The sequence below is a fragment of the Bombyx mandarina genome, chromosome 03 (genome assembly GCF_030267445.1).
Source record: "Bombyx mandarina strain Sakado chromosome 03, ASM3026744v2".
NCBI classification, from domain to species: domain Eukaryota; kingdom Metazoa; phylum Arthropoda; class Insecta; order Lepidoptera; family Bombycidae; genus Bombyx; species Bombyx mandarina.
Window position 1 is genome coordinate 3648339 of NC_143210.1, and position 19086 is coordinate 3667424.

The following is a 19086-nucleotide window of genomic DNA, read 5'->3' on the forward strand; positions in this document are numbered from 1 at the left end:
CATAGACATCTACGACGTAAATGCGCCACCCACCTTGAGATATAAGTTCTAAGGTCTCAGTATAGTTACAACGGCTGCCCCGCCCTTCAAACTGAAACGCATTACTGCTTTACGGCAAAATCCAAAATATCTTCAGTTGGCAACATTAAAGATAACATAACACGATTTGATACATTTGTGTTTTTCTATGGCATAGTCACATTAATATAAAAATGCAAAACTACCCTTTCATGCTATATTTAATGTTGTCAGTTGTAGATATTTTGAATTGCCGCCATTGTAAGTAGTTGTGTCACGATTCGATGGCCATACTCTATTTACATTGATTAAAATACCTATAAAAACAGTCATTTATCCTAAAGCAAAAGAGTATTAATTATTTTTTACACTTGATTTCCACTAAATCGATCCTATTTTATGGATGTTCTAATTCTAATCCGCACGTTTGTGGAGCTAGTTACGTATATTGAAATAAGTGTTGCAGATGTTTACAAAGATTGTTTAAAACAAAAAATTGAATTCAACTTATTTTCTACACTTGGCCATTGTCAATGAAGCTAAGATTTTAATAGGTTAATCAAGCAAAATAGACGAATTTTTTGGTACATATCCCATTCGTGTAACGCTTAGGCCCAAAATGGGGTTTTGTACTTATAATTACGGTAACATTAAGGTAATGAGAATTAAATCAAATAACTCGCTTTTGGTCCCAAATTTGTAAACGACCCACTCGTGTTTACAGTATTAAATTAGTGTAGCAGAAGACCTTTTATTCAATGGGACGCATTGAATCTTACACGTAGACGATAATAATTCAAAATTTTCCAAGATTAACCCAATTAACAATAAAGCTTGAGGCTATATGCTTTAAAATTTAAAAAAAAAAACAGTCCGTTTCAAATGTACTTCGAGTTACCTATTTCACGGCACTTTGAATAATGAATCTTCTCTGCCATTCGCAGATGATGCGATGATACATAAAAGTGTTCCTTTTTGCGTGAGTGCTCCTAGTCATAAATACTCGTATACGTCACAACTCACGAGACGCTTGCTGTAGGGAAGGAAACACAAATAAAACGAAAACGGAAAGTTTTGGATATTTTTTTTATTTTTTTATTGCTTAGTTGTGTGGACGAGCTCACAGCCCACCTGGTGTTAAGTGGTTACTGGAGCAAATAGACATCTACAACGTAAATGCGCCACACACCTTGAGATATAGTTCTAAGGTCTCAGTATAGTCACAACGGCTGCCCCACCATTCAAACCGAAACGCATTACTGCTTCACGGCAGAAATAGGCGGGGCGGTGGTACCTACCCGTGCGGACTCACAAGAGGTCCTACCACCAGTAATTACGCAAATTATAATTTTGCGGGTTTGATTTTTATTGCACGATGTTATTCCTTCACCGTGGAAGTCAATCGTGAACATTTGTTGAGTACGTATTACATTAGAAAAATTTGTACCCGCCAGCGAGATTCGAACACCAGTGCATCGCTATATACGAATGCACCGGACGTCTTATCCTTTAGGCCACGACGACTTCAAAATGACTGGACCTGGATGAATTTTTTTCGCTAAATTTATTTTATACCTTGAGGATCTCATACGTTAATTAGCTCATTGCGTTAAAAGGTATGCGAGCTCAGTTTATTTATCTCTCGTCTATAATATCAGTATCTACGCCTATTTCTTATTCAGCTTCCTCCTTCTTATAGTTCGTGTTTTTGTATTTATTGGTACTGTTGGCCTAATTGTTTCTACAGCGAACTTGACAACGAGTGAGACCTAATCTCATTTAACCTTAACTTATTTACCTGTTGGAAGGCCTATTGTAAAATCACGTGGTACAAATGCCCCCAACCTACATATATCTGAAGTGCTCCAATTTGTATCTTGGGCTTACGATACCATTGGGCTTCAGGACTCTTGTAATACCAAACCACCACACCAAAGGGATCAGTACATCGTCTATCCATATATCTATCTATCTATCAGTCCTTATAGGCCTGACCCAAGACTCGTCCACCTACCGATCCTGAGCTGCCTGCGTCCAGCGGATTCCCATAAAAATGAATACCGCCGGCTATAAGATATAATGTTAATGCCATTGATTGAGGACAGGAAAAAATTAAACTTAGAACAATTTATATTATCCTTCTATTAATTAACATTCACATTCATATTAATAAACAGGAAAAGATAAATAGTAGGTGCATAGATAAAATGGTTGTTTTAATTATCATTTTCATTCTGCTCAATATATTTATCGGGAACGACGCATCTAGGTATTGCTAAAAAAAGAGTTTTTGTTTGAATTTATCTCTTCTTTTTCTTGAGCTCTCCATGTAAATCTATTTATACTTCTAAAATAGTTTAGAGTAAACTGTAAGAAACTAGTTTTTGGATGACGAAAAACTATACGTCCATGCCACTCATGATCGAACACTGTAGAGGAACGTCACATGTGGTCGCGATCCTCAGCAGTGAGGGAACGATATAGAAGAAGAAGACGTCATTAGGTTTAATAGCTCGATAATGCTTAGACGTAGCGTGGGTAGGCCTCCCACAAGATGGACCGATGACCTATTGAGGTTCGCTGAGATCCGCTGGATGCAAGCAGCGCTGGACCGATCTTTGTGGCAAGGCTTAGGGGAGGCATGTCCAGCAGTGGACGTCTGTGGGCTGATAGAATAGAATGCTTTATGAAGAATATTTAGTAAAGACCGACAAATAGTTACAGTTTTATATAACAAGCTTTAAATGCTTTAATATATTCGCCAAAGTCTCGTCCCAAAGGTATCGAACGAGTTATAACCTCTTACATTATTAAAACTAGCGCGGTAGTATTTTATCGATATTCCCAATTTATGTGGACGATTACATTCGCTTTAATCCAATGAATCTTCCGTTACTCATGATTCAAATTTAAATAGGTATTAGATTACCTTAACCTTATTGTTATATTAGGCATAAGACAATATGAGTCGTCTATTATCAAAGGTGGCAATCTGTGCGTTTGGACAAAAAAATGTTATTGATATGTCAATACAGATTGATTTGAATATAATCGTCTCCTTCAAAGAATACGGTTCAAAACCTGCATTAAATAAAGGTTAATACTTAACCTGTTATTTATCTAAGTTGTCGTTCAGAAGAGTTTTGTGACTGCCAATGGAATACAAAGTTAATAATTCGTTTTTCTGATTTACCAATAATTGTCCAAAAGTCACATTGCCGGCTTTGATAATAGTCGACTCATATGTTTCTTTTTAATTCTTTGTTATAATCCGATGCTTCTTATTTTGGTTTGAAAACGTTGATGAAACTTTATGTTGGAGCATCCTCTGGTAATGATGTTCCTTATTGCTGTGGGTTTTGACCGTTCCATCCATAACTTTCATCACGACGATTTTGTCTCCGGTCATGCGAACAGCACTACAGACCGGAGCTCATCATAAGGGAATAACGTCTAGTCTTTAATCTTTAATCACCCAAAATATTGCACCAAGTAGATCGATTCCAGATCGGAGTCACTTTGAGCCACCGAGTCACACATACCCAGTTCGGCCCCAAGGTTTTTATTGCCCTTATAGGCAGACGAGCATACGGCTCAGCTGACCAGGTGAGTGGTTACCGTTGCCCATGGACGTCAGCAATGCCAGGGGCAGAGCCATGCCGCTGCCAACCATTACGTACTCTCCACGGGCCTCGTTTGAAGAAGGTACGGGATCCTCGTAGAAGGATCGGACCCGGCTCGAAAAAAAGGCAGTGTGTTGCTTTTAAAGATATTTGGAGTTCGACATTTGAATGGGCTGTATGATCTGTATTTCCATGTATCAATGTTATTATTTAAAAAAAAAAACATAGTTACACAAATTTCATAAATAAATATTTTGAATGTAAAACGTAAAAAGGAAATTAAGAAAGGTAATTTAACTCTTTGGTCGCCGCTTACGAACCGTTCCTCGTTGAGGAATATGATCACGTTCCTCTTTCAAAAAATATATAATAAAATGTGACATGAAACGTAACGAAGTACTTAAGAGGAAAAATAATTCAGAGAGTTTAAATGGTTTCCCTTAAAAACTTATTATTACATTTCAAATTTGAAAATAGAATCTGAAACAAATTGCTGAATTTAGATAGAAATAATAGGTCTTATGAGGTTGCCATTACATAGTATGTACAATTTTGTACGGCCGGCATTAAATTTAAAATTAAAATTCATTTAATTCAAAAAAATATGGAATTCTTTTTGGCAAATTCAGTCAAATGTTTCGTTTTTTTCGAAATATTTTGGCCATCAAAATAGACACAACGAAAATACGATTAATTAAAGAATACGAGTTACGTCACGGTAGCGATGACGCACAAAAGTCTCACAACATTAATGACGGAGTAAAAACTACAAAGGAACTCACGACTCCTTTTTGCTATGAATAATCAAATTTAAGTTATTCCAAATTCAACATGAGTGATACGAAATTTATGTAAATACCAACTTCATGCTGAACAGACAAGACGGAATTTGGACGCTTTGAATCGATCACGTATTGTGAGGATCTCTGTAATTATCTATGCATAATACGATATGCACATTACATAGATACGCGTCCTGTATAGATTAATGGTCCGACATGTACGAACTTCTGTTATATATTACATATGTGGGGATTTCTAGGATTACTGTCTGCATTGCGTAATAGAAGTAAACAAGTACATAATCTATAGTAATAATAAATCTACAGTGGTTTTTATGGATGTTCCGTTATAACTACTGAACCATGCATCCGATTGACTTGAAACTTGGTATTCATGTAGAAAATACATGTATTTAATGGATAGGCTAATATTTATATGAGTGTTGGACTCCCTATACCAGTTGCGGGGGCGTTAATGATGAGAATCTTTGTGGGGGTGAGAAATAATAATGTTAATTTTAAATGCCCAGCAAAGCGGACGGGTACAGCTAGTAATATCTACCTAAAATTGTAAGAACCAATTGAGTTTCTGGCCGGATCTTCTCAGTGGATCGTTATTCTGATCTGGCGGTAGATTCAGCGAAGACTGCTCTTGCTAGGGCCGGTGTTTATGTTGACTCAGGTTGTGCCCGTGCTCACTTTGAAAGATTAGGTCCCCGACTGATGGCGGCTGCCGGCTCGCTGAGTCGGCTGTTGCCAAACGTCGGGGGGCCTGACGTGGTGGTGCGCCGCCTCTACACGGGGGTGGTGCGGTCGATGGCACTGTACGGGGCTCCCGTGTGGTGCCACGCCCTGACCCGCGACAACGTTGCGGCGTTGCGACGTCCGCAGCGCGCGATTGCGGTCAGGGCGGTTCGTGGATACCGCACCGTCTCGTTTGAGGCGGCGTGCGTGCTAGCTGTGACGCCTCCCTGGGACCTGGAAGCGGAGGCGCTCGCTGCGGATTACGCGTGGCGATGCGATCTCCGCTCCAGGGGGGAGCCGCGTCCCGGCGCGGCGCGGCGGAAGTTCGAGCGCGGAAGCTTCAATCTCGGCGTGCCGTGCTCGAGGCGTGGTCTCGCCGCCTGGCGGACCCCGCCTACGGGCGACGGACCGTCGAGGCGATCCGCCCGGTCCTCTCGGACTGGGTGAATCGCGACCGAGGACGTCTCACCTTCCGAGCGACGCAGGTGCTCACGGGACAGGGCTGTTTCGGTCGCTACCTGCACCTCGTCGCCCGGAGGGAGCCGACGCCGAAGTGCCACCACTGCAGTGGCTGCAACGAGGACACGGCGGAGCACACGCTCGCGTACTGCACCGTTTCGCGGAGCAGCGCCGCGTCCTCGTTGCAAAAATAGGACCGGACTTGTCGCTTCCGACCGTCGTGGCTACGATGCTCGGCAGCGACGAGTCCTGGCAGGCGATGCTCGACTTCTGCGAGTCCACCATCTCGCAGAAGGAGGCGGCGGAACGGGAGAGGGAGAGCTCTTCTTCCCTCTCGGCGCCGTGCCGCCGCCGTCGAGCCGGGGTTCGGAGGAGGGCGTTTGTCCAGCTCCAGCCCCTATGAGGAGGCAGTCTCCTCCCGGTGATGGTCACGGGGCGACCTAAGGGGGTTGAGGCTGCGCCGCACGCTACCGTCACTCTAGCGCGCTGGCACCAGGAGGACGGGACGGCGCGTCGGCGGCTGCGGACTGCGATGCGGTCCGCATTTTCGTCGTCGCTGTCGTCGCCGAACATACTGTTGAAGAGCAACCCGGTCGGCGGTGTATCGCGTTCCGACCCGGCAGGCTGGTTCTGGCCCAGCGGGGTATCCCGGAACACCAGCGGCACCGCCCGGGCGGCCTAGTAGGGCCGCCGTACCGCGGAGACCGACGTCGTTGGTCGTCGACTATCGCCTCGACGACCCGTCGGTCGGGCGTCCTCGGGGTGGCGCCGCGGGTCTGGTTGTAGTGTTGACCGCAGGAACCCCCCTACTCTGAACGGGTTCTGACCCCGGACGGAGATCGGACGTCGGGTGTAAGAGCGCAGGGGAGTCGTTTAGTGGGTGGGCCCTAAAATCCTTGGGCCCGCGATCTGCTCTCAACACCTGCAGATCGTTGAGTCTCACATACCCCGCGCGCCCCCTAGGCGCGGGGAACTCGTAGGAGGTTCGGCCCCAGGCCCGAAAAAAAAAAAAAAAAAAAAGGTTGTGCCCGTAAGCACAACTAACCGTCCGCGCGTAGCTGATACCAATACCAAAGATAATATACTTTCGACTGGTGGTAGGACCTCTTGTGAGTCCGCGCGGGTGGGTACCACCACCCTGCCTATTTCGGCCGTGAAGCAGAAATGCGTTTCGGTTTGAAGGGTGGGGCAGCCTTTGTAACTATACTTGAGACCTTAGAACTTATATCTCAAGGTGGATGGCGCATTTACGTTGTAGATGTATATGGGCTCCAGTAACCACTTAACATCAGGTGGGCTGTGATCTCGTCCACCCATCTAAGCAATAAATAAAAAAATCTAACCAATAAAAAAAACCAAGAATAGAATTCAGTGAATTTCAGGATGTTACGTATAATTATATTTCGTATACTTCAACATTTAATTTTCATTGCTTGTGGTTGAAAAAAAAAACAATTACTATGACGGGTTCTAAACAAAAACATTAATTGCAAGAGTTTCAATGTACGGAGCCGCCGTCAACATCCAGTTGAGTAATAAAGAAAACTTGTAAAACCCAATGACCGCCATTTTCCCTGCCCCCCCCCCCCCCTTCGCAGACCTTGAAGTCGCGGCGAAATTAAAGACCATAAACAAAACGGGCCAACGAGGGAATAAAAAAAATAATGGCCCAATTACATGACTAGATACAGCCAGGTTTACTGTTGTTACTCTATTAATGACTCGATAAAGAGCCCACTGAGTTTCTCAGCGGGTCGCGAAACAAATCCGGTAGTAGATTCTGCAAAGCACTGCTCTTGCTAGGGCTAGTGTTAGCAATTCTCTCAGGTTGAGTCCGTGAGCTCACCTCCAGTCCGGTCATCGTTCTCGTCGAACCCGTCGCTTGCGACGAAGGGCTCGACGAGTAAATTAACCCTCAGACACAGCCCACTGAGTTTCTCGCTGGATCTTCTCAGTGGGTCGCGTTTCCGATCCGGTGGTAGATTCTGCGAAGCACGGCTCTTGCTAGGGTTCGTGTTAGCAACGTCATCAGGTTTGAGCCCCGTAAGCTTACTTACTAGTTAAGACGACGCTGATATAGCCTCTCAAGGCTATCAGCTTAGGTAGGACAAAAAAAAAAAAACATCCAGTCAACCTCCGGGCGTAGCTAGAATAGGCTTAAGCTACCAGCGATTATGTTGAAAAATAAACCCGACAAATTGATCTAAAAGGTTTTTTCAGCGTTTAATACTAAATACATTTACATCATTAATAAGTAATGTTTAATACCTACTATAAATAATTCTAAAATCAAAACCCGTCCGCATAGACCCTAGCTGCCAGTAATAAGAAAGGAAATAGATAAAAATTATAAATGCGAAAGGAGTTCGATTCTGTTTTATTATTATTACACGTCCTAAATACTTAACGATCCTCATAAAGTTTGCGTACAGATTGTCAGGGGTACAGAAAAGGTCATAGGCTATTTTTATTCCAGAGGGATAGATGTTCATACAGATATTTTTGAACATTAGCGATTGAATTGTAGAATAATGAAATAAATATTATCTCTAGGCTATTATTTCCATGAACCCGAATCGTCTTGGAAACACATTTTCAAATTGAATATGCAATTTCGAAAAGGGCACATGTCGCATATTTTGGTCAAATACGTTTTTTCATATACATATAGTTTTGAGGCGTACCTACACCCATTTTATAATAATTCCAGTAATTTTCAATTGCTAATTAACACTAAAATATATCTTAAAAGTTAATATTTTAAATTTTACACTGCTTTAGAAAATAATAACTTTTTTTTCATTTCCTGAACATTTTACATCTTCAGAGATGTGCCCTTTTCGAAATTGCATATTCAATTATTTTCGTTGCGAAATACTAAAATCTTTGATGTTAAAAAAACGCGACATTTAGTTGCGGGATTTTCTTTTTTTTCTTTTTTTATTGCGTAGATGTGTGGACGAGCTCACAGCCCACCTGGTGTTAAGTGGTTACTGGAGCCCATTGACATCTACAGCGTAAATGCGCCACACACCTTGAGATATAGTTCTAAGGTCTCAGTATAGTCACAACGGCTGCCCCACCCTTCAAACCGAAACGCATTATTGCTTCACGGCAGAAATAGGCGGGGTGGTGGTACCTACCCGTGCGGACTCACAAGAGCTCCTATCACAAGTAATTACGCAAATTATAGTTTTGCGGGTTTGATTTTTATTGCACGATGTTATTCCTTCACCGTGGAAGTCAATCGTGAACATTTGTTAAGTACGTATTTCAATAGAAAAATTGGTACCCGCCTGCGGGATTCGAACACCGTTGCATCGCTCGATACGAATACACCGGACGTCTTATCCTTTAGGCCACGACTCCTTAATAACATTACGTTCTATTACGAGCATAAATACTTTCTAAATTGTTCTGTTAATGGTGTCCTTTGACCGGTATTTAATGAAAAAGAAACACTGCGAAATTTTACGTAGTCTTTGGATTTAAAAGGAAATAACTAAGTGAACGGTGAACGTAACGAGAAATTTTCAACAAATCCACAATGAAAACACTTAAACAATTTCCTATTAGAAGAAACTCGATCAATTCGTTGCAAAGTAAATTCGATTGAAGATTACATTATGTTTATACTAGTCTTATTTATACGAAATTAGCTTCTTTTTTTTCTTCTTTTTTTATTACTTAGATGGGTGAACGAGCTCACAGCACACCTGTTGTGGTTACAAGTGGTTACTGGAGCCCATAGGCATCTACAACGTAATTGCGCCACCCACCTTGAGATATAAGTTCTACGTTCTCAAGTATAGTTACAACGGCTGCCCCACCCTACAAACCGAAACGCAGAAATAGGCAGGGTGGTGGTACCTACCCTGTGCGGACTCACAAGAGGTCCTACTACCAGTAATTACACAAATTATAATTTTGCGGATTTGATTTTTATTACACGATGTTATTCCTTCACCGCGGAAGTCAATCGTGAACATTTGTAGAGTACGTATTTCATTAGAAAAATTGGTACCCGCCTGCGGGATTCGAACACCGGTGCATCGCTACATACGAATGCACCGGACGTTTTATCCTTTAGGCCACGACGGCTCAAAAGTACGAAGTAGTAGTAGAAGTCTTCAGTACGAAGAAGAGGATTCCGATGTTTAGGTTTAATTTTAATAGGCCTTAATTCAATTAATCTTAATTTGTTGCAGTTCAATATGATGACCAGAACTTCGAGCGTTTACAAACGAAATTTTCTATGAAGATAATGGGACAATTTCACCGGACACCGTGTTTGAAGTCTTCTCTTGAGGTACGGAAACTAAATTTATTTATTGCTATTAATGAAATCGAAATTTAAATAAGTTTCTGATGTGTTCCAATAACGCTCTTAAGAAAATTCGCATAGCAGTTCTTTATTTAGTGTTTCTCCGAAAATTAACATAAAATACGAGCTTATTTTTCATCAACGTAAATAAATGATCTGGGAACGAAACTTTTATAACGGAAAATATATTTCGTTCTTAATTCAATAACACGACGTAAAGAACTCGAAACATTCGCGACATAAAAAGTAATCTTGAAAATATCTCATTACGTTTTTATTACGTACGTAAAAAGCAGGACATTTCTTTTCGAACGTACGAGAATAGGGGCGCGTGAAATTTAAATAAAAAAAAAAATCTCACCGGGGCTATCCGACCGGCATCAGATTTGCTTCCTTAAACCCGGATCAGGCTAAAAATTACCGTACCCTTTTCCGGGTGTGTACTCCCAACATCCGACAGGGCACAGGGTACGGTGAAAGGAGGCCTTTCACGGCCGCTTAAACTTTTCGGTCTCCGTATAATTGTTAAACAAAAGTTATGCTCGTATAAAAATTAATGTTAGAACAAGGCTACGCCGTTGTGTTATGGGAATTTTTTGGTTTTTTTTTATTGCTCTTGTAGGCAGTCGAGCATACGGCCCGCCTCATGATGAGTGGTTACCGTCGTCCATCGACTTCAGCAATGCCAGGGGCAAAGCCAAGCCGCTGCCTACAGTTGAGTGCTTTCCACAAGCCTCGTTTGAAGAATGACAAGTCATAGCGTTCGGGAAACACCGTGGAGGGGTGCTCATTCCAAAGCAGTATGGTACACGTCAAAGAGAAGCTGAAATAGGCTCTCAAGGCTATCAACATAGGTAGGAAAAAAATATATCTCTGGAAGCGCACTGTGGATGAACGCAGTGGCTCCAGGTAGTATGGATGAACTCTACTCCGGTAACGGGCGGTGCGATAGTAAAAACGAGATGGTGGTATCATCTCAAACAACTCCTTTGTTTTATGTTTTACATATTCCAGTATATTAGTATATTTCTTGCAAAACTAAATGAAGACAAATCGCCATTGACACTTCAACGTACCTACCTCGCAACAAATCTCGTATACATTTCGGAATGACTTGTTTATATACGTTGGAAAAACAGTCATAAAATAACGGTAGGCAGCGGCTTGGCTCTGCCCCTGGCATTGCTGAAGTCCATGGGCGACGGTAACCACTCACCATCAGGTAGGCCGTATGCTCGTCTGGTTACAAGGGCAATAAAAAAAACAATAAAATGCATACAGAAAGACAAAATGGAGAACAGTTATTACAGTCGTTTGTACATACGTCATGTGGGCGAAGGGGCGTAATTCGTATCAAAACAAATACAAACCTTCTTGGACTGCTAATCGCTCCGAGTGATTTTGATGTTATAAACGAAAAATTAACGATCTATAATTATGTTTAGGAAAAACGAAACTGCCGTATTCTATTTAGGTTTTCTTTTATTGTACAGACGGGTTAATGAACTCACGGCCTGTCTTGTGTTACGTCATTTTTGGAGCCAACAGACGTCACAAAGTAAAGGTCACGACCTTCATATAACTGAAACTCAATTTCGTGACGCAAGGGGTTTCAACGACCGGTTTTACTTATTAGGAATCACTAGATGATGACCGTTTTTTTTTATAACGCCATCTTTTTGTGTCTTTAAAGCAGTAAAAATGGTATTACTATTCTCCAATAGATGTCGGGAAGAGTCATAAAGTAGATTATCGATAAAGTTGATTATTGAAAACACGAAAAAAACAATATTTTCTGAAAATAAATCGTAGCTAGATCGATTTATCGCCCCCGAAATCCACTGTATACTAAATTTTATGAAAATCGTTAGAGCCGTTTCCGAGATTCAGGTTATATATATACAAGAATTGCTCGTTTAAAGTTATAAGATTGAATCGTTGATTATATAATACTTTAAAATAATAAGCATATTTACTGCTGTTTTTTTACAGCGTTTTAATTGCCTAAAAACGTATTAAGCGAAATAACGAAATGCTTATTTAAGCGATAAGAATACGTCGTTTAATAACGGTTTTAATGACAAACGTAAAATGGAATTTCGATTAGATGTTTGATACAAATATGGTAGTGTTATGCTTGTTATAAGGTAATGGTGACTATGTGCCATATGTCTTGTCTAAATATCAATAAATTCGTTTGTTATCGTTGTGCGCATTTTTAGAGTTCCTAGGCAACTTATCCGTTTTCCTTTACGTAAAATTTTTATTTAGATCAATGCGAATAATTAAAAAAAAACATATCTCCTTATCCGTTCTCAAGTGATGTGCCTTTCCACAATTTTTATTATTATCGTTTTTAAACATTTTTTTTAAATATGTGTCATGTGTAATTTGTTTAGTGTTTGTGTTTTATATGAAGAAAACGGAAATAGATAACTCTGGATATAAGAGACCGCTTCCGCAGAAGACAGCAATTAGTTGGTAGTGCGAGCAATTCCCAGTGCGAAAATAAAAAAAAAATCTACAATTTTTTTTGTTACAACGCAGTGGTTGTTACATGATTGAATCAGCTGTCGCGTAAGGTCAACATTCTGTCTCGAGCGCAGGGGGCGGCCGCAAGCTGTCAAGATATAACTGAGTGAGTGAGGTTGTCGCGCCCAAAGTTTTGTACACTTTTCATTGCAGACTCGCGAAACATGAAAGTAATGGAGCGATAAGTTTTTTTTTTGACCTCTTAAATTGTTACGATACATTCTTAACTACTATTATGATTCAGAAGCGTTCCTCTTAAACCTTGCATATCTACTTCAGGAAAAGACTCATTAATATATTTTCATAATCAGCTTACTTCGATAGTAGGCATGGCGGTTAAATGTACATTTATTTTGTAAAGAACCAGTCTTGTGTGCCTTACCGATTCTTCTTAGTCGTATTACCAGTATTACGAGTCGACGGTAAATCTATGAGACCGTTTAATGGAGTCTGTAAAATCTTTAATAGAAAAAAATGCATTGCTGTTTCGTTTTTATGAAACACTAGATGCGCCCGCGGCTTTTTTCGTAATAATATTCAATATTATAATTATATTTCAAAAGCTGTAAGATGGTTCAGAATGCTAACTACTGATAATTTTAGAAGAACATAAATAAAAAAATAAAAATCACTTCCACTAGCGCCGCCTGTCCGGCACTAACGTAACTATGTTTGTCGGAGTGTTCACGTTGCCATTTATATGTGTGCAAAGTTTCATATCTATCGGGCTAATGGTTCTCGAATTTTATGTCAACGTACACACATGCATTCTCTTTTATATAAATAGATGTGTGGCGTGTCCGGGCATAAATAAGTTCGACGAGTTCGCCCATTTTCTGATGAACCCCTTTTCCATTTGGTTTTTGAATCCCTTTTGAATTCTTAGCCGCTTTTGTGACGTCCACGTGATGAGATAGGGCTGTATCTTTCTAGATACAGTCATATAGCGAATTGGAATTTATTATGATTGAAGTTTTTTTTTTATTGCTTAGATGTTTGAACGAGCTCACAGCCCACCTGGTGTTAAGTGGTTACTGGAGCCCATAGACATCTACGACTTAAGTGCGCCACCCACCTTGAGATATCAGTTCTAAGGTCTCAGTATAGTTACAATGGTTACCCCGCCCTTCAAACCGAAACGCATTACTGCTTCACGGCAGAAATAGGTAGGGTGGCGGTACCTACCCGCGCGGACCCACAAGAGGTCCTACCACTAGTAATTACGCAAATTATGATTTTGTGGGTTTGATTTTTATTATACGATCTTATTCCTTCACCGTGGTAGTCAATCGTGAACATTTGTCGAGTACGTATTTCATTAGAAAAATTGGTACCCTGCCTGCGGGATTCGCTGCATTGCATCGCTCAACACGAATGCGCTGGACGTCTTATCCTTTAGACCACGACGACGACAAATATATCATCCACGTGATGAGATAGGGCTGCACCATTTGTTCTAATTAAAGTTTGAAAATTGTTTTAGTGGTCGGAAAAGCTTGGTCATCGCATGCGTTGATGGGCAGCGGCGCGAGCGGGGGCGGCGGGCGGGCCACGCGCGCGCTCCGCCTGCTGTTGCTGCTCGTGCTGGCGCTCGCCGCGGTCGAATACCTCTTCGGCTCCATACTGGACGCCTCGCCGCTCAAAACCTATCTATACACGCCGACATACAACGCCACGCAACCTACGCTCAGGTAATTTTTTTTTTATTGCTTAGTTGGGTGGACGAGCTCACAACCCACCTGGTGTTAAGTGGTTAGTGGAACCCATGGACATCTACAACATAAATGACGCCACCCACCTTGAGATATAAGTTCTAAGGTCTCAGTATAGTTACAACGGCTGCCCCGCCCTTCGAACCGAAACGCAATACTGCTTCACGGCAGAAGTAGGCGGGGTAGTGGTACCTAACCGCGCGGACTTACCAGAGGTCCTACCATTAGTATCTGAAGACTGCAACGCTACGACACATTTATACTGTGATCAAAACCAGTTTTACCGCTTAATCTTGCTTTCGTCAACGATTACTGTAATGTATTCGAAGTCACGTCATTACGGATCCTCCCGATCCATTAACGGTGCTTTTGGGTACCACAACCACCGGTCACGATCTTCTCAGTGGGTCGCGTTTCCGATCCGGTTGTAAATTCTGCGAAGCATTGCTCTTGCTAGGGTCAGTGTTAGCATCACTTCGGTTTGAGCCCCGTGAGCTCACCTACACACGTTAGGGTGAAGCTGAAATAGCCTCTCAAGGCTATCAGCATAGGTGGGATAAAAAAAAACTAGTTTACAAATTCTAACACCATAATCTAGTCGTTTTCAACAACTACTAACGCATTAGTTACATCCTGTGAGCTCACTGGCTAGTTAAGTTTACGCTGAATTTTTTTTTAATTCCTAAGCTGATAGCCTTGAGTGGCTTCGGAATCGGAATGTTGGAAATGATATAATGAATATAATAAATCGTAAAACTAGCGTTAATTATATCTTCGAGTCGCGAAAATCAAAGAAAATACTACACTTATTCTTGGTTAAAATTTCGATAGCGGACGTCTGTGACCATAAAACACTGTTCAACTTTCACGTAGAACTAGTTCAAACGCCTCGCTAAAAAACTCTATTAAATATCAATCATTTATGTCCATAGGAAAGAACAGCTTCGATCAGCTCCTTACAGTCTCAGGACGATAATGCAATTAACATAAAAAAATACATGTGTGCAATTCACACGTGGTAGAAGTGAAACCTTCCAAAATTAAAATACAATTATCCTAAACGTCTTAAAATGTTGTCATTAGTAAATAATTGTAAGGTAGCGCCCTCTGTGAATTGATATTTTAATTTCACGTATAATCCTAAATTAAAATTCACTACAAGAGCTTTCATACACACGTTAGTATTAAAAAAATCTCACAGATGGCGCTGTATTAAATAGTATGTATATTTCTGTCTCATTCTTTTGTATTTGTGTCTCTTACCTGTCGTTTTTTCCGTTGCATCCGGTTTGAAATCACAACGATTCTAAAGAAGTTTTCACTTCAAAAATATATCAGGAGTACAATTAGACTACAATACGCTCTAGATATGTTAGTAAGAATCTTCTAAATAAGAACGTTTTTAACGTTCTCGATAGCGTAAAAGTTAACTCAAATTTGTATGGAGTTGGAACTTTTGCCTACGTTTGTCGCTAGGGGCTGCATACAAATTTTACTTTTACCCTATCGAGAACGTTAAGAAACTCTCACTAAGCACACTGAGGCGATTACATGTAAGCTCCGTATTGTAAACAATACTTAGTACAGTAATGAACAAAAAGTGTGTTATCTGTGATCAAATCAAATTTTTATTATACATAGAATTTACGTCATAATACTAAATAAATTGAAGCAGCAATTATTTATTTATACTCTATGGATAAATCAGAGAATTTTGTCTTGGCAACCGTAGGTGCAATAACAAAAAGCAATGGAACACCGAAATAAAAATCTTGAAAATAACTATAAGTCTTATATGAATGTAATAAACAATTTGATTTCCAGAAATAACGAAAAGGCACTATCGCAGAAGCCGAATAAATCACCAACAGCCATACCCCAGCCAGTGTTCGACGCGAAAAATCAAACGCAAAACAACACTTCGTTCATAAACGCGATCATTACAAAAAACGAAACCGAGCTTAAAATAAACACAACCCAATATAACATGACGGTAACACAGAAAAGTCCGTCCAGCACGTCCCTGTTGATCGCCAAGATCGTAGAGGGCCTGAAGAATCTCGTTACAACTGAAGGAGCGGTCAAGAAGCAAGACTCAGCGTTGCCATTGTGCGACGTCAGTCCCCCAGACTTGGGTGAGCACTTAAATCTCTCGACAAAGAATGTTGACTTTATTCCTATTTTGAAAAAAAATTCGCTTGTAAAAGACACATTCAGTGTTTTTTGTTTTGTTTATTTGGCAATAAGCTATAATGTGAACAGTCAAAACGACATAGACATAGATTTGAGAACCTAAAGCTTTTTGAAGGTTTGAAGGAGTTTTGAAAATAGTTAATTTGAACTCATTTTGTATTAAGGCACTTATTCCTAATCTTTGCCGTTACGTTGTCGACTAAACGCGACCAAACGCGTCATAGCACTCAATGTTAGCACCCATAGACACAGCCCACTAAGTTTCTCGCCGGATCTTCTCAGTGGGTCGCGTTTCCGATCCGGTGGTAGATTTTGCGAAGAACTGCTCTTGCTAGGGCAAGAGCAACTTAGCAACACTCCGGTTTGAGCCCCGTGAGCTCACCTACATGTTAGTGCGAAGCTAAAATAGCCTCTCAAGGCTAACAGCATAGGTAGGGAAAAAAGAAATTGTTAGCAAAGCATTGTGTTGCAAAATATGGAGATGTTAATATTTCCTGAATAGACCAACACGTGTCGGTACTGTCCAAAGTATCCTCAATCACGAGTTTATTTCCGAAATACGGAATATCCGGTATTCCAACGTGAATTGGCTTTCTACGTCATGTCTTGTGCCGTGAAGCGGTAATGCGTTTCGGTTTGAAGGATGGGGACAGCGGCTGTATCATAAAACTGAAACCTTAGAACTCATGTTTCGAGGTAGTTGGCGGTACTATCATTGTTGATGTCTAGGGACTCTGGTAACTGCTTAAAACCGGGTGATCCGCGATCTCGTCCACTCATCTAAGCTATTAAAAAAATCTATTGCTTAAGACACTTGATAGTTTATGCTGCGACTGTGGAGTCCTAAGTTTGATAAAAACTAATACAAAAAAATTATATTGTTTTAGTTACTACAGACGTTGTAGGTCGCTTAGATAGGTGTAATCAACCTTTTCCGCAAATTGCCTAGCATTGGTTCGAATGATAAAGTAATCCTTATTAGGATATTAAAATAATTCGATAAATAAGAATTCGAACTCATGTCTCAAACTCGTTTTCATATAATACTCCTAGTGCTCAATACCGATAAGAAGTTAGACAATACGAAAACTGACGGATGATGCAGAGGCATATCCTGTGTGGGTAGATCGCGTATTTAATTAATAGCGAGACAGTTTAAGTAAGACCCCTTAGCCTACTTACAAAAAAATACATATAAAACAATTTCAGGACCAATACAAGTAAACAAAACAGATTTGGAGCTGGATTGGGTGGAGAAGCGTTACCCAGAAGTACAGTGGGGTGGGCACTACGTACCGCCCAACTGTACCGCCAATCATAAAGTAGCTATCATAGTGCCATACAGGTAAATATTATTATGTCAATATTTTTTATGTTTTATCCTCTAGTTTAGCTTAACTTTCCAAGCCCGGTGGGTTGTCCGGTTCAAAACCCAAAAACAGTTGCGTGGCGAAGGTATTTGTCGCATACGACTCGTCATTTGTACTGGGTTTTAAATACAAGTCACTGGCAACTTTAACTCGTTGGCAGTGTATAATCTGTGGTAAACCCCAAAAACCCGCCAAAATTAAGCCCGTTACAGGCCCTGAATTAAATTCTGGAAACCTTAATTGTAAAATTTGCATAAAATATCGCTTCTTCATATCAACCACGGAATGTTGCTCCGTGTTGCTTAATTAAATGACGGCATGTATGTACATACGCAACGATAAAGTCGGCCCCCAAAATTACTGTATGTGCGTATGAAATTTGCTACAATATGTTATTTTCGGTACTATTCATCCACATTTAATCATTCGTATGCTAAGATTAATGCGTAAAATCTTGCGTTTCCTTGTGAGAGACGACCTTACATTTGAATCGCCCGAACATTACTCCACGAATTGGTGGACCACGTGGTTTTTGTATCGGAGTTACAGGGCATAAACAGCTGCGTTTTTCTTCCAAACGTTCGATCCTGTATCACGACTACTACTACTACTACTACTACTACTGCGCTGGCGCTATGACCCCGAAGTGGGTCTTGGCCTCCGACAATAAACGTTGCCATTCATCCCGGCGTTCACTGACTCATATTAATTAATAAAGAGAAACATATAATGATAATGAAGGATTGGTAAGAACGGAATGTATGGAAAGATTATGGAACATAGCGTTCAGATGTGAGTGAGAGAAAACTGTAAGAAAGGGAAGAGAGAATGACAAACAGAATGACAGAGAAAAGAAAGATGGCGAAGGCGATTTAACGAACCAGGCGTAAAAAAGTGTCAGTTCCTTTTTAATTATTATAATAAAAAAAACGTGCAACAGTGGAATAGTTTTTTTTTCTGCGCCACGATCCCAATTCTACAGTAATAATAATAATAATAACTGGGAACAAATCACGCACGGTCATCCGTCCTAACCTAGGATTCCCTGTGTTATGGATACCAAAGACTGATAAACATACCTATATATTATTAATATATATATATTTAAATAAAAAACCTACATATTTTTAATATATATATATTTATATAAAAAAACCTATAAATCTTCAGTGTTTCGTTTACATGATATTCGTTTTCCTTAGAGATCGCCAACAGCACTTGGCCGTATTCCTGAACCACATGCACCCGTTCTTAATGAAGCAGCAAATCGAATATGGAATATTCATAATCGAACAAGAAGGTATATTTATTTGAAGAGAAAATAAAAAC

At 40.5% G+C, this 19086-nt stretch overlaps 1 protein-coding gene across 2 annotated transcripts in view; it reads left to right on the plus strand.

Annotated features, from left to right (window-relative positions):
* The window catches only part of _Bre4 (glycosyltransferase), a 153314-nt gene that overhangs the window by 122736 nt on the left and 11492 nt on the right, over nucleotides 1-19086 (plus strand). For both annotated transcript variants that reach the window (XM_089736850.1, XM_028184938.2), the window contains 5 exons: nucleotides 9835-9935; nucleotides 13966-14173; nucleotides 16019-16329; nucleotides 17597-17732; nucleotides 18960-19057. In XM_089736850.1, the coding sequence (XP_089592976.1) occupies nucleotides 13998-14173; nucleotides 16019-16329; nucleotides 17597-17732; nucleotides 18960-19057 (721 nt within the window). In that variant the 5' untranslated portion in view covers nucleotides 9835-9935; nucleotides 13966-13997. The remainder of the gene's footprint in view (nucleotides 1-9834; nucleotides 9936-13965; nucleotides 14174-16018; nucleotides 16330-17596; nucleotides 17733-18959; nucleotides 19058-19086) is intronic.